Genomic DNA, 12,462 nt, shown 5'->3' with positions numbered 1-12,462 from the left:
CAGTCCATGGAAATGTGGGTTAGAATATGAGAAGAAAAAAAAAATTAAGCATGTAGGGCGTGGCTAGCTGAGCATGGCAGTGGCTAGGAGTTGAAGGTAGCAGCACTGCTAATCGCCTGCTATTAACCCGGCGCTCTAAGCAACGAAGGCAAAGTATATGACCAAGGAATAAGACGAAGAGAAACATGACTAGAAGCAAAAAAATATATAAATAGCCCTTTGAAGCTGACCAACTATTTCCAATCCTCGGAAAGTGCCAGATAGGGCTCTAGTCGAAGGACTATAATAGTTTACAGGGACTCACCTGGTGCAATGGGTGGAGCCCGAGGAGGAATACCAAGAGGTGGAAGACAGGGTCAGACTCAGCGCGAGACGGAAAAGCCCAGAATCGGAGGGAGAGAGCGCGGCGGAGAACCCGGAAATGGCTGCCCGGAATACCCAGAGAGGCAGCGCTCCTGAACAGCGGAACAACCAGAGAGACTTCCGTAAGGAGCCAGACAGCCTGGGAGGCCGCAAAGAGCCCGGACCGTGCTATAGCAGAAGAATGGCGACCCCTGCCACCAAAGGAAGCTGCCAGCATAGAGGGGGTGAGTCCGGACTATCTGATAGAGGTGGACATGTCTGTAAACGTTGGCGAAAAGCGGAGAGACAGCAGGGGGATAGGTGCTTCAGCCCCAATACATGGGCCAGAAGCTAAGCAAGCTTTTGGCATTCCATCTCTAGCTAGCCTGTCTGCCCCAGTAGCCTTAAGCCCCTATGCAAGATCCCAGCTAAAAGCCAGTATGTCGCCAATGATTTCACCTAAAAGACAGATGGTGAAAACTCTAAATCTATCTCCACCAAGAGTAACAAAAACCCCGTTACCAGCAACAGAAGAGGCTATGAAGCAAATGTTTGCAGAGATGCAAATAGCTTTCTCTTCAATTCTTCAATCCACTGTGCTGAATATCCAGCAAGAAATACAAGTGCTCGGACTCACACTACACATATTGAGCAAAAATTAGAAGAGCACACAGAGGCACATAATACAGTGGTGGACTCTGTTAAAAACTTAGAAGAAGAAGTAGTAGGTCTTAAACTGAAATTCCAAGACATGGAAGACTACTAAAGGAGGAATAATATTAGAGTGAGAGGTGTTCCAGAGGGGATTAAACAAGAACATTTGATTTCCCATCTTAAGGATTTTTTTCAAATTCTATTGCCCGGGTCATCTACTCTAGACCTTACGCTGGATAGGGCACACAGACTACCAAAGCCCAATTCTGTCCCAGACTCATATCCAAGAGACATAATTATACGCGTCCATTTTTGCCACATAAAAGAAAAAATACTATTTGCAGCAAGAAAGCCCCCACCATTACCTGAAAAATTTGCCAACTTGTTGATCTTTTCGGACTTGTCTCCTGGGACTATGGCTAAATGCAGGGAATTTGCTGAAGGAACACGTCTTTTGAGACGTGGCTCATGGCTCTGCTGAACCTTTTGGGCTAATTTTTACAGTATATATTTTCTACCCATAAGCCCTTTGTCTTCTTTCTCCCCTTTTTTTTTTGCCCGTAAAGAAAAAAAAAAAAAGCCGGTATAGCTTGCGTAATATTGCTGGAACACTTCCCGTAATACCCCTTAAGGGCTTATAAATTAAGCCCATATAAAATTGTGTATGTTGGTTTGGATAATGAATAAATTATCTGCGTTTGTAAGTATGTATGTTTGCTTGAATGAGTTCACTGACTGACTATCTCCTTCTCCTCCCACCCAGCGATATAACATACAAGGTGGAAAGCACCAACAGGACCCCTGAAAAAATAGAACAGACCCAACCTTCTGCAGAGAGAAGCTACAAGCCAATAGACAATGACGATAAGCTTGGTCTCTCTGAACTGTAAACGTTTAAATTCACCCTTTAAGAGGAACTTAGCGTGGAAAGAGGCAGAAAATGTAAAAGCAGACATACTCTGCCTACAGGAGACTCACCTGAGGGCAGAGGATGCCTATAGATTGCAACACGGAGCGTACCCTCTCATCATACAGGCTCATGCTCCTAGTAAAAGGAGAGGGGGGGGGGGCTCTAATAATAAATAAATAAAAATGATTTCACAGATGTACTCAGTGAAATAGATCCAGAGGGGAGATATTTAATAGTGAGAGGTAGGATTAATGGGGTGCCTCTTGTGCTCATTGGGATCTATGCACCTAACAGCAACCAGGATAAATTCCTGCATAAGGTTTTATGTAAAGCAGCATTTTCATCTCAGGAAAGAGTAGTAGTTTTGGGGGACTTTAATCACGTAATGTGGCCATCAATTGATTCCACATCTAAAGGGCCATACACAGAACCAACCAAAATATCTAATAAAATGGCACATTTAATCTATATGTTGTTTGGAGATTGCAGCATCCTACTGAGGCGGACTATACCTTTTTATCAAACCCCCACAAAACATATACATGGATAGACTACTTCTTAGTAACAAACCCAGTTTTAAAAGTAGCACTATCCTCCGACATCAAAAATATTTCATGGTCAGCCCATGCGCCGATAGTCTTGATTTTGAAAGATACTCTGGGTGCCCCAACACAACGGCCATGGAGAACAAATTCACATATAAATAAAGACCCAGTGATGAAGGAGCAATTAACTTCATGGATCTCATCCTTTTAAGACATTAATAAAAGTTCTGTACCCTTAGAGACTACCTTATGGTGTGCTTTTAAGGCCTTGCTACGAGGGCAACTTATAGGCCAAATGGCATATCATAAAAAACAAAACCAACACAAGAAATTAGAACTTCAAAAAAAGCTAACAGACCTCCATAGACAAAATAAAATAAAGTACTGCCCACATCTAACTGCCTCTATTTCCGCTATCAATGCAGAATTACATAGTATAGATTTACATAAATTTGATTTAGCAATAAAAAAATTGAAATTAAACTTTTATTGGTTGGCAAATAAATCAGGCACATTTCTGGCACGTCAAATTAGAAAAAGAGACTCCCAAAACAAAATTCTGCATCTATTATTACCATCAGGAGAGAGCGCGCAGGACCCCCAAGCAATAGCGAATGGTTTTGCAGTTTATTACCAGGAGCTATACAACATATAAAAAAAATAAGCAAGTCCCCCAACCGGCAATCAAATCAATAGATGCTTTCCTAAACAAAGTCTCCCTACCATCGCTCTCAGAGGAAGAATGCACAGCTCTCTCTGCCCCTTTTAATGCACTAGAGGTGGAAAAATGCATTCAGACATTAAAAATTTTAAAGGCACCAGGGCCAGATGGCATAATTAATGAATTTTATAAAACTCATATAAAAACATTACTCCCGCACCTAAGAGATCTTTTTAATTCTATACTTAACACTGGTAATATGAGTAAAGAGATGCTGGAAGCGACTATTATCACAATACCAAAACCTGGGAAAACCCCTACTTAACCATCTCACTTTAGACCAATATCCCTATTGAACAGCGATATTAAAATATATGCCAAGTTACTGGCAAGTAGATTGAATGGGGTACTCCCGGACTTGATAAACGCATACTAGGTAGGCTTTGTACAGGGCCGCCAGTCCCTAGACGGGACTAGGCGCTTCTTAAATATAATTACAAAAGCAGTGACCGATCGGATGCCTTTTCTGCTCCTTTCTTTGAATGCGGAGAAGGCATTCGATCAAGTACACTGGGGCTACCTGAAATTGGTCCTGGAAAAATTTAGATTTCCACCTAGATTGGTGTCAGCAATTATGGCCCTGTATTCCTCACCCTCGGCTAGGGTGTGCAATGGTGGGACGAAATCCCAACTATTCGGTATCTCTAATGGCACCCGGCAAGGATGCACAATGTCACCACTCCTCTATGTTTTAATAATAGAACCCTTAGCACAAACCATATGAAATTGTCATGAGATTAAGGGTATAACAATAGGTGCTAATATTCAAAAAGGTAGGGCTTTTTGCCGATGATATTTTGCTGTCCATCTTAGAACCTAAACATTCACTAAATCCCTTAATGTCCATATTAGATCAATTTGCAAAAATAAGCTATTACAAATTAAATATATCAAAATCAGTAGCTCTTCCCCTCTCACTGGATAGTACCTCTAAAGCCGAACTAATGACAAAATATCCTTTCAAATGGTCAGTGGACTCTCTCACATACCTGGGGAATAACCTAAGCCCATCCCCAAGACAATCAGTACTAATTAACATAGGGCTGCTTTGTAACAGACTACAGGCAGATATTAAAACATTTTCCAAAACAACCGATTTCATGGCTGGGGCGGATAGGAGTGGTGAAGATGTTGTTACTTCCTAAAATATTATATCTGTTTCGCAACCTCCCACTTAAAATTCCGTTTGGTACTATTAAAAAATTACAATCCATATTAACAAAATATATTTGGAAAAATAGTACAGCCAGAGTAGCTTCAGAAACACTCTATAAACATATCAAGAAGGGAGGATTAGGGTGTCCTGACCTCAAAAACTACTATAGAGCAGTCAATCTCACTCAGTTGCAAAGATGGTGGCATAATGACATCTCTGCTAAATGGATACCAATAGAAGCATGCTTAAAGGGGTACTCCGCCCCTAGACATCTTATCCCCTATCCAAAAGGATAGGGGATAAGATGTCAGATCGCTGCGGTCCCGCTGCTGGGGAGCCCCGGGATCGCCACTGTGCTATCATTGCTGCACAGAGCGAGTTCGCTCTGTGCGTAATGACGGGCGATACAGGGGACGGAGCAGCGTGATGTCATGGCTCCACCCCTCGTGACATCACGGCCCGTCCCCTTAATGCAAGTCTATGGCAGGGGGGCGTGACGACCGCCACACCCCCTCCCATAGACTTGTATTGAGGGGACGGGCCATGACGTCATGAGGGGCAGAGTCATGACGTCACGCTGCTCCGTCCCCTGTATCGCCCGTCATTACGCACAGAGCAAACTCGCTCTGTGCAGCAACGATAGCACAGTGGCGCAGCGTCGATCCCGGGGCTCCCCAGCAGCAGGACCGCAGCGATCTGACATCTTATCCCCTATCCTTTTGGATAGGGGATAAGATGTCTAGGGGCGGAGTACCCATTTAAGCATGCTTCTATTGGTATCCATTTAGCAGAGATGTCATTATGCCACCTTTGGATAGGGGATAAGATGTCTAGGGGTGGAGTACCCCTTTAACCAGGACATCATCTCTGAACACAGCCCTTTGCCAAATTTCTTTGAATAAACAAATAATCCCCACAAGCAGTCCAACTGCAAAAATAAGCATGGAAATTTGGTTGTATGCTCTCTCAAAGCACATTATTAACTACATTAATCATGATAACATTCCTATAAAAGTGATCCAGGAGTTACTTCCATGTACAGACTTCTCTCTTTGGATTAAAAACGGTATTACTAAAATTAAACATGTGAGCAATTAAGGTCTTCTGTTACCGTTTGAGCATATATCTCAGAAATATAATCTACCCGCACATGATTTTTTCAAATATATACAGGTTCGGCACCTCCTAGGGACATATAGGGATGAACCACAGACTCCTAAAACTGGGTTTGAAAAATATTTTCATCAGTCTACAGGAGGGAGTGGTTCTATTTCAAAGGCATATACAGCTTGTCCGCTCACCATGGAAGCTTTAGGCTCAAGTTTTCAGGTAAAATGGGAAAAAGACTTAGACATGCATATTACACCTGAGCAATGGGCTAAAACCTATGCTCTACCTACAAGCGTTTCTCATTGCTTCTTACACTTGGAAAATTCCCGCAAACTATTGTATCGTTGGTATTATACTCCAACACGTATAGCTAAAATGTACCCCAATAATAACATTTACCCTTGCTGCGGGAGGTGCAGGAAGGAACTAGGTTCACTTATCCATATTTGGTGAACTTGTCCACCAATACAGTAATTTTGAAAAGAAATATAAACTCTGCTAAATACTATACTGTCGAAGCAAATAAAGTGGGGGCCTGAAGTAGCTCCTAAATTTAGGATTGGAAGAACTCCCATATAAAGATAGATTAATAAGCTTTCATGTATTATCAGCGGTACACACCGCAATAGCTAGAAAGTGGAAGCTATCGCATCTTCCAAATATAATGGAAATTTTGAATTCCGTAAGTCATGTATGTAAAATGGAAAGGTTAAGACTGGACAAAATGGAAAGCCCAGCAACGCAGGATAATAATTGTAAGATATGGGACTTCTGGACAAATAAAATAGCAGAAATAAGAAAACAAAAACTGATTTAATAACATAAAAGCAATGTGTGCAAAGATAGAAACCGGAATAACTGGTTAGAGTCTTTGGTCCTGCACACCCCCCCAGTTCCACCGCTAAGGCGGCATAAGAAGGTTGGTTGGAAGGAAGTAGACGTTGCTATCAAGCAGTAGAAGGTGATGTGAATGGAGGTAGGTATGTATGTATGTATGTTGGAATTTGCTTTTCTCCCCTTCCCTTTCCTCTTAAATCTCTGTCGTCATGCTTGTCTTAAGTTTTCTATTTTTCTTTTCGAGCAAATACCAAGAAGATAGGTTGTTAAGCTAACTAGAAGCTCTTTCCCTTTTGTGTTTTTTTGTGTCTTTTTTTTGTTATTGTACATATGCTACTAAATAAAATAAAAAAAAATAAAAAAGAATATGAGAACCAATGAATCAATCATTTTGATATGCCTGTTATGAAGGTAGGGACCCTCTCCAGCAACACCAAATCAACCAGTGACATCAACCTGCAGGGGCTATATAGGTCACTGCTGCCACCCAACAGGTTAATGCAGGGCGATTGCCTCAATTATAGCCGCTCCCAGCATATGAACCGGGAAATCCTTATACTACAGGAATGCTCTAATCTTATGTAAATATCACAGCTGCTACAATGTATTGGAGAATAGCCCAGGTACTCCTAACCATAGGATTACCCTGTACCTTAGAGACTAGCTTTATCAACTATAAATAAAATAACCTGCAGAGCATTGCATGGTACATAGTGATCTATTGTGCTCATTATTAAACCACTAACGTCTCTAGGATTTGCATAAGAGTGCTCTGTCCCCTCTACCATCTACCACATAGTGATATATTCTGCAGATCATTACACTATTTTTAAGCTTGCTCGTCTATACTATTTTCATGGTTATCAGTGGTGGCATAGTCACTGCCCCACCTTAGGTAACCAAATCCAAGACCTCTGAGCTCACATGTGAGTAATTCTCTGAGGAGGTCATGATGGGGTGCGGATCAATGGCGTCAGATCTCTGAGTAGGTGATGCAGGAATGTGAACAGTTTATTTAAGGTACTAGGGAAAAAAGCAACAAAACCTGAAAGACAAGGAAGTCAGAGAGGGTATAGCTGCAATAGGAATAAAGTGCCCTGGTGGTCCCCAGATCAGATCAGCAGACAGACCAGCCCCTCCCAGACACTTCTACATAAGAGGATATATAGGGTATCGACAACAATCCTGCCATTGTCCCGATGTTTTGCAGAGCTTAAAGGGGTACTCCGCCCCTAGACAATGTGAAATGTATCACTTCACCAATGTAATAATTGATGTATATATACCCCCCACAAATATCTCTGGGGAATTTTATTAATTGTCTACATCCATTGTTAGATCACCGGAAAATCCTATCTAGAGTTGAGCGAATTTACAGTAAATTCGATTCGTCACGAACTTCTCGGCTCGGCAGTTGATGGCTTATCCTGCATAAATGAGTTCAGCTTTCCGGTGCTCCCGTGGGCTGGAAAAGGTGGATACATTCCTAGGAGACTCTTTCCTAGGACTGTATCCACCTTTTCCAGCCCACCGGAGCACCTGAAAGCTGAACTAATTTATGCAGGATAAGCCATCAACTGCCGAGCTGAGAAGTTCGTGACGAATCGAATTTACTGTAAATTCGCTCATCTCTAATCCTATCATTAACAGTCCTAAAACTACATTCTGTACACTAATAGATGAAAGTATTCTACTTATGTTCCCTATTTATGTTGGATATGAAACTCTGAGAGCAGACACTTTTTATAGTACTGTCCCGTGCAGGCCTTGCATTAGGGGATGCCCTTGCTGCTTGAGTAGTCACAGATATACATTTATCTAGGGCAGTGGTTTTCAACGTGCGGACCTCCAGATGTTGCAAAACTACAACTCCCAGCATGCCCGGACAGCCATCGGCTGTCCGGGCATGCTGGGAGTTGTAGTTTTGAAACATCTGGAGGTCTGCAGGTTGAAGACCACTGATCTAGGGGAAATTTGGCACACTCCCTCAATGAAAATAACCCCATTGGTCAGAAGGGAGGGCAGAGAAAAGCTTCAACTGTGGAAATTCTATTCTTATAAGCAGAATATTTTATCATTAGGCCTGATAACAGTCCAGCTCTGTGCTTTCCTATCTAATAATATATGCTCTGCCTCAAATGGTATGGTAGGGGTCACCAGTACGGGCAAAACTTGCAAGAGACAACTTGGTGAGACAATATAGGGGGAGATTTATCAAAACCTGTGCAGAGGAAAACTTGCCCAGTTGCCCATAGCAACCAATCAGATTGCTTCTTTCATTTTTCACAGGCCTTCATAAAAATGAAAGAAGCGAGCTGATTGGTTGCTATGGGCAACTGGGCAAGTTTTCCTCTGCACAGGTTTTGATAAATCTCCCCCATAGTCGTGTTCGGATCAGTATGAGGCGGCCATGATAAATAATAAGACATCCGATACCACCACAGCTTGGCAAGAGGCTCAGTGGGGGAGTATTATCAAAACCTGTCCAGAGGAAGAGTTGCTAAGTTGCCCATAGCAACCAATCAGATCGCTTCTTTCATTCTTAACAAGGCCTGTAAAACATGAAAAAAGCGAGCTGATTGGTTGCTATGGGCAACTGGGCAACTTTTTCCTCTCCACAGGTTTTGATAAATCTCCCCCATATGCCTATAATACTCGGCTAAACACATTTTGTTTTGTCGGTTTTACAAAGGAGGAGAAAGGGTTGACCATTTATTGGCCACTACCACAGTTGCACAGCTTGAGTGCTCTTTCTCTGATGCCCTGAATAGACCTCGTGGAGAGGAGGTGATGGAGGTAAAAGCAATAATGGTCATAAATTTAGCACATCCCAAATAGGTTTCATCTTATCTGATTTCCATATCATGTCTGGATGCTCCACTTCAGGTAGAAAAAGGAGCTGTAACTATGTGAAATGAGGCACCAGGGTAGGATGGCTTTAGTGTTGATATATATGAGGCCCATATCTTGACTACACATAGAAGTTGTTGCCTAAAATGCGTTTTGGGGAAAAATTTTATCTGCTGGGTTCAGATAATGTATGAAAAGCCAGGTGCAGGAATTAGGCTAGGTTCAGACTACGGAATTTCCGCCGGAATTTTCGCTTTGAAATTTCCGGCAGAAATTCCGCTTACTATAATGCATAGTGTAGTGAATGGTTTTCCGTTCACAAATTCACACTTCGGAATTTGTGAAGCGGAAAATCCGGATGAAAAATCCGCTAGAAAATTTCCGCCTGAAGAAAGGGGTTGCTCTTTCTTCAGGCGGAAATCCTAGCGGAACACATAGCAGTCTATAGGAGACTGCAGTGTCCGCGTGGTCCTAGCGCCGACTAATTCAGTCGGCGCAGGCGGAACTTGGAATTCGTAGTCTGAACCTAGCCTTAGGGTGAGCGAGCTGCTGTCAGAATGCTCTGGAGTGCGAGATGAGGCAGGGGTGCCAATTTCTTCCCTACTATTTTCACTGGCAGACTCTGTGCTGATTCTTCTTTAACCCGCTTTCAACATGGAGAGGTAGAGGAGTGTGTGGCTTTGTGCGCCAATGAAATAAATGCTCTTGTTTCTACATAGGGTTGCCTCCTCTATCCTGATAATTGAAAATTTTGGGGTATATTTGGGTTTTCACATGAACTGGTCAAAATCAGAGCTCATGTTTATAGATCTTCTCCTGGCAGGTTTTGACAGCTATCCCCCTACCCTTTCAATGTATGTGTAACTTCAAATGTTTAGGCATTCAAAAAGCTAATGCAGACTTTGAACAATGTATCCCATTTATAGGGAGATTCACTAAAGGCGAAACTGACAGCCAGTTCACCTGCACTAAACCCAATATAATGGGTTATAGAGTGGGTGAACAGCATTAAAATAAGGGGTCACTTACGTGAATTGTTGAAGTATTGCAGGGGTTATATGTCTTCACACTTCTAGTTAAATTGCACAGCACTGTGCAATGGAGGCGGGGAGCATGCACACCACACTCCTATGCCTGCTCAATATTCTCCGCTCTGTCCGCCCCCAGTAATAAATATGCATAAGTATTCACTTTCACGTCTCTAGGACATGAGAGTCTGCTCCATGCTCTGAGCAGAGCACAGGCGCCAGCAGGCTCTCACGCCTTATCGACATGACAGTAAATACCTTTGCACATTCATTACGGGGTGGTTCAGTACGGGCAACACTGAGGAGGCAGGGGAGTGTGGCGAGTCAGCTCACCGCCTCCATTGCGCAGACCTGAGCAATTGAACTAGAAGTATGAAGACATATAACCCCTGCAATAGTTAAATTCACGTAAGTGACCCCTTATTTTAATGCTGTTCACCCCCACTGTAAACCAGTATATTGGTGAACAGCCTGTCAGTTTGGCTTTAAAAGTTATATCTGTGATTAATAACCTATATTGGTGATGAGTTGGGTAAATTTAGTGAAAATTATATAGATGCCTCAAATCCTCTATTATTTTCATAATTCTTCAGTATGGTTAACAGTAAAAACAGTATGGTTGCAGCAAAAACGGATCCCCTATCCTAAGGATAGGGAATAAGTGTCAGATCGCAGGGAGACCGACCACTTTTGCCCCCTGGCGATCTCCCGAATGGCACCCCGGCTCCCTGCATGTAACGAGCGTTTACGACCACAGCACGAAGCTGCGGCCAACACACCCCTTCCATGCAGTTCTATGGTGGAGCCGGAGATTGCCGAAAGCAGCGCTCCGGCTCTTCCATAGAGATGCACGGAGGGGGCGTGTCTGTTCCCGCTTCGTGTGGTGGTCGACACGCCCCATTCATGCTGAGAAATTGGGCACAGTTCGGGAGATCACGGGGGCCACAGTGGATGGACCCCCACGATCTAACACTTACATTTTTACATCCCAGAGTTATCCTTTAAATCAAAGTCCCTTTACCATGAACCTGTTAGAAAAAAAAGGCACCCTAGAAATTCATTAGAGACCCTACAACTGAGCAAGGAAGAAGGTGGTTTGGCAGTGCCTAACCCAGAATTCTATCTTCTAGCAGCCCATACAAAACATCTCAATAAGTGTTTATAGACTCAGGTCTATGGCCAGTACATGTAACAAAGCACAGACTACTTGTGCTACTTATCGCTCTATAGTACTACACTGTTTAATGATTGATATCTAGTGTTTGTAATGTATCAAGTGTGGAAAGCCTGTCCTGATGCCTCCGGCTACTTACCTTCTACATACTTTTTATTTTTGTGTTGTATCAACAGAACCATAATGTGATGTGTTTAATATTTGTTTTTCAGCATGTAATGCAGCGGCTACTGCTAAGTGCCTCCAGAAAAAGGATTCTAGAACGCCATACCACTAGTTGCTAAGGTGAGCTATGTGAATTGTGTCTCGCCATTTGTGAGGCTTGTGTTGCAGAGGGGGTAAAGATAGTTCTAAAATCTTTAATAAAGCAAAAGCAGAATAAAAAAATAAAACCCACAGGTAAAACACATGCAGATGATATTGCAGGTTTTTGGTGCAGATTTTAGGGCGATTCCAACACATAGTTTTTATGTGTTGTGTGAATGCAGCGAGATTTGAAGGGGTTATAAAGGGATCAAAAACAGAGCTAATTTCTTTCCTAAGCAGCACCACCTCTGTCCTCAGGCTGTGTGTGGTATTGCAGCTCGGTTCTTTTGAAGTAAACAAAGCAAAGTTGTAATACCACAACCAACCTAGGGACAGGGATGGTGTTATTTTTGGAAGAAATTAGCTTTTTTTTAATCCCTTGATAAGTCTTATAATTTAAAGGCTGAGCACAGATCTGAGCCATGGATGAGACTGGATTCCCCCTTTAAGGCTACTGATTCTCAACAGACTCCTTCAACAGAAGAGGTGTTTCTCTCCTGACAGCTGCTCTTCATAATGACATAAAATGAATAGAAGGGTGAATAAATAGGTGAACCGTGCCTAAAAGGAGAAAACTAAAACATACAGTGAGCAGCAGAACGACACAAAAGCGGGCTTACACCACATAGGGGGGGATATATGAATGGATGTAGACAGTTTTTTTCCCCTCTAAAATTGTTGCACAGAAAGTCGCAGTCTAAATACGTGCGACTTTTTCTTTAGAGGATTGCATTGGTGCTGAATTTATCAATTACGAGTTTTCGGCGAAAATTAGCATCAGGGGAAAATACGCTGAAATGTCAGACCATGCTGGAGCAGATTTAAATAC

General features: G+C 42.5%; 1 protein-coding gene across 3 annotated transcripts in view; it reads right to left on the bottom strand.

Moving 5' to 3' along the window:
• The window catches only part of ATP2C2 (ATPase secretory pathway Ca2+ transporting 2), an 89,942-nt gene that overhangs the window by 62,257 nt on the left and 15,223 nt on the right, over positions 1–12,462 (bottom strand). Inside the window, exon 1 of one of the 3 annotated variants that reach the window (XM_056525476.1) lies at positions 7,200–7,397. The exons of the other annotated variants lie outside the window; for them this stretch is intronic. Within the exon in view, the coding sequence (XP_056381451.1) occupies positions 7,200–7,226 (27 nt within the window). The 5' untranslated portion in view covers positions 7,227–7,397. Of the gene's footprint in view, positions 1–7,199; positions 7,398–12,462 lie in introns of those variants that run through there. 3 annotated transcript variants of the gene reach the window in all.

This window comes from Hyla sarda, chromosome 6 (genome assembly GCF_029499605.1).
Source record: "Hyla sarda isolate aHylSar1 chromosome 6, aHylSar1.hap1, whole genome shotgun sequence".
Taxonomy (NCBI): Eukaryota; Metazoa; Chordata; class Amphibia; order Anura; family Hylidae; genus Hyla; species Hyla sarda.
The sequence above is the reverse complement of the archived record's forward strand: the minus strand, read 5'-3'. Positions and strand labels throughout refer to the sequence as shown.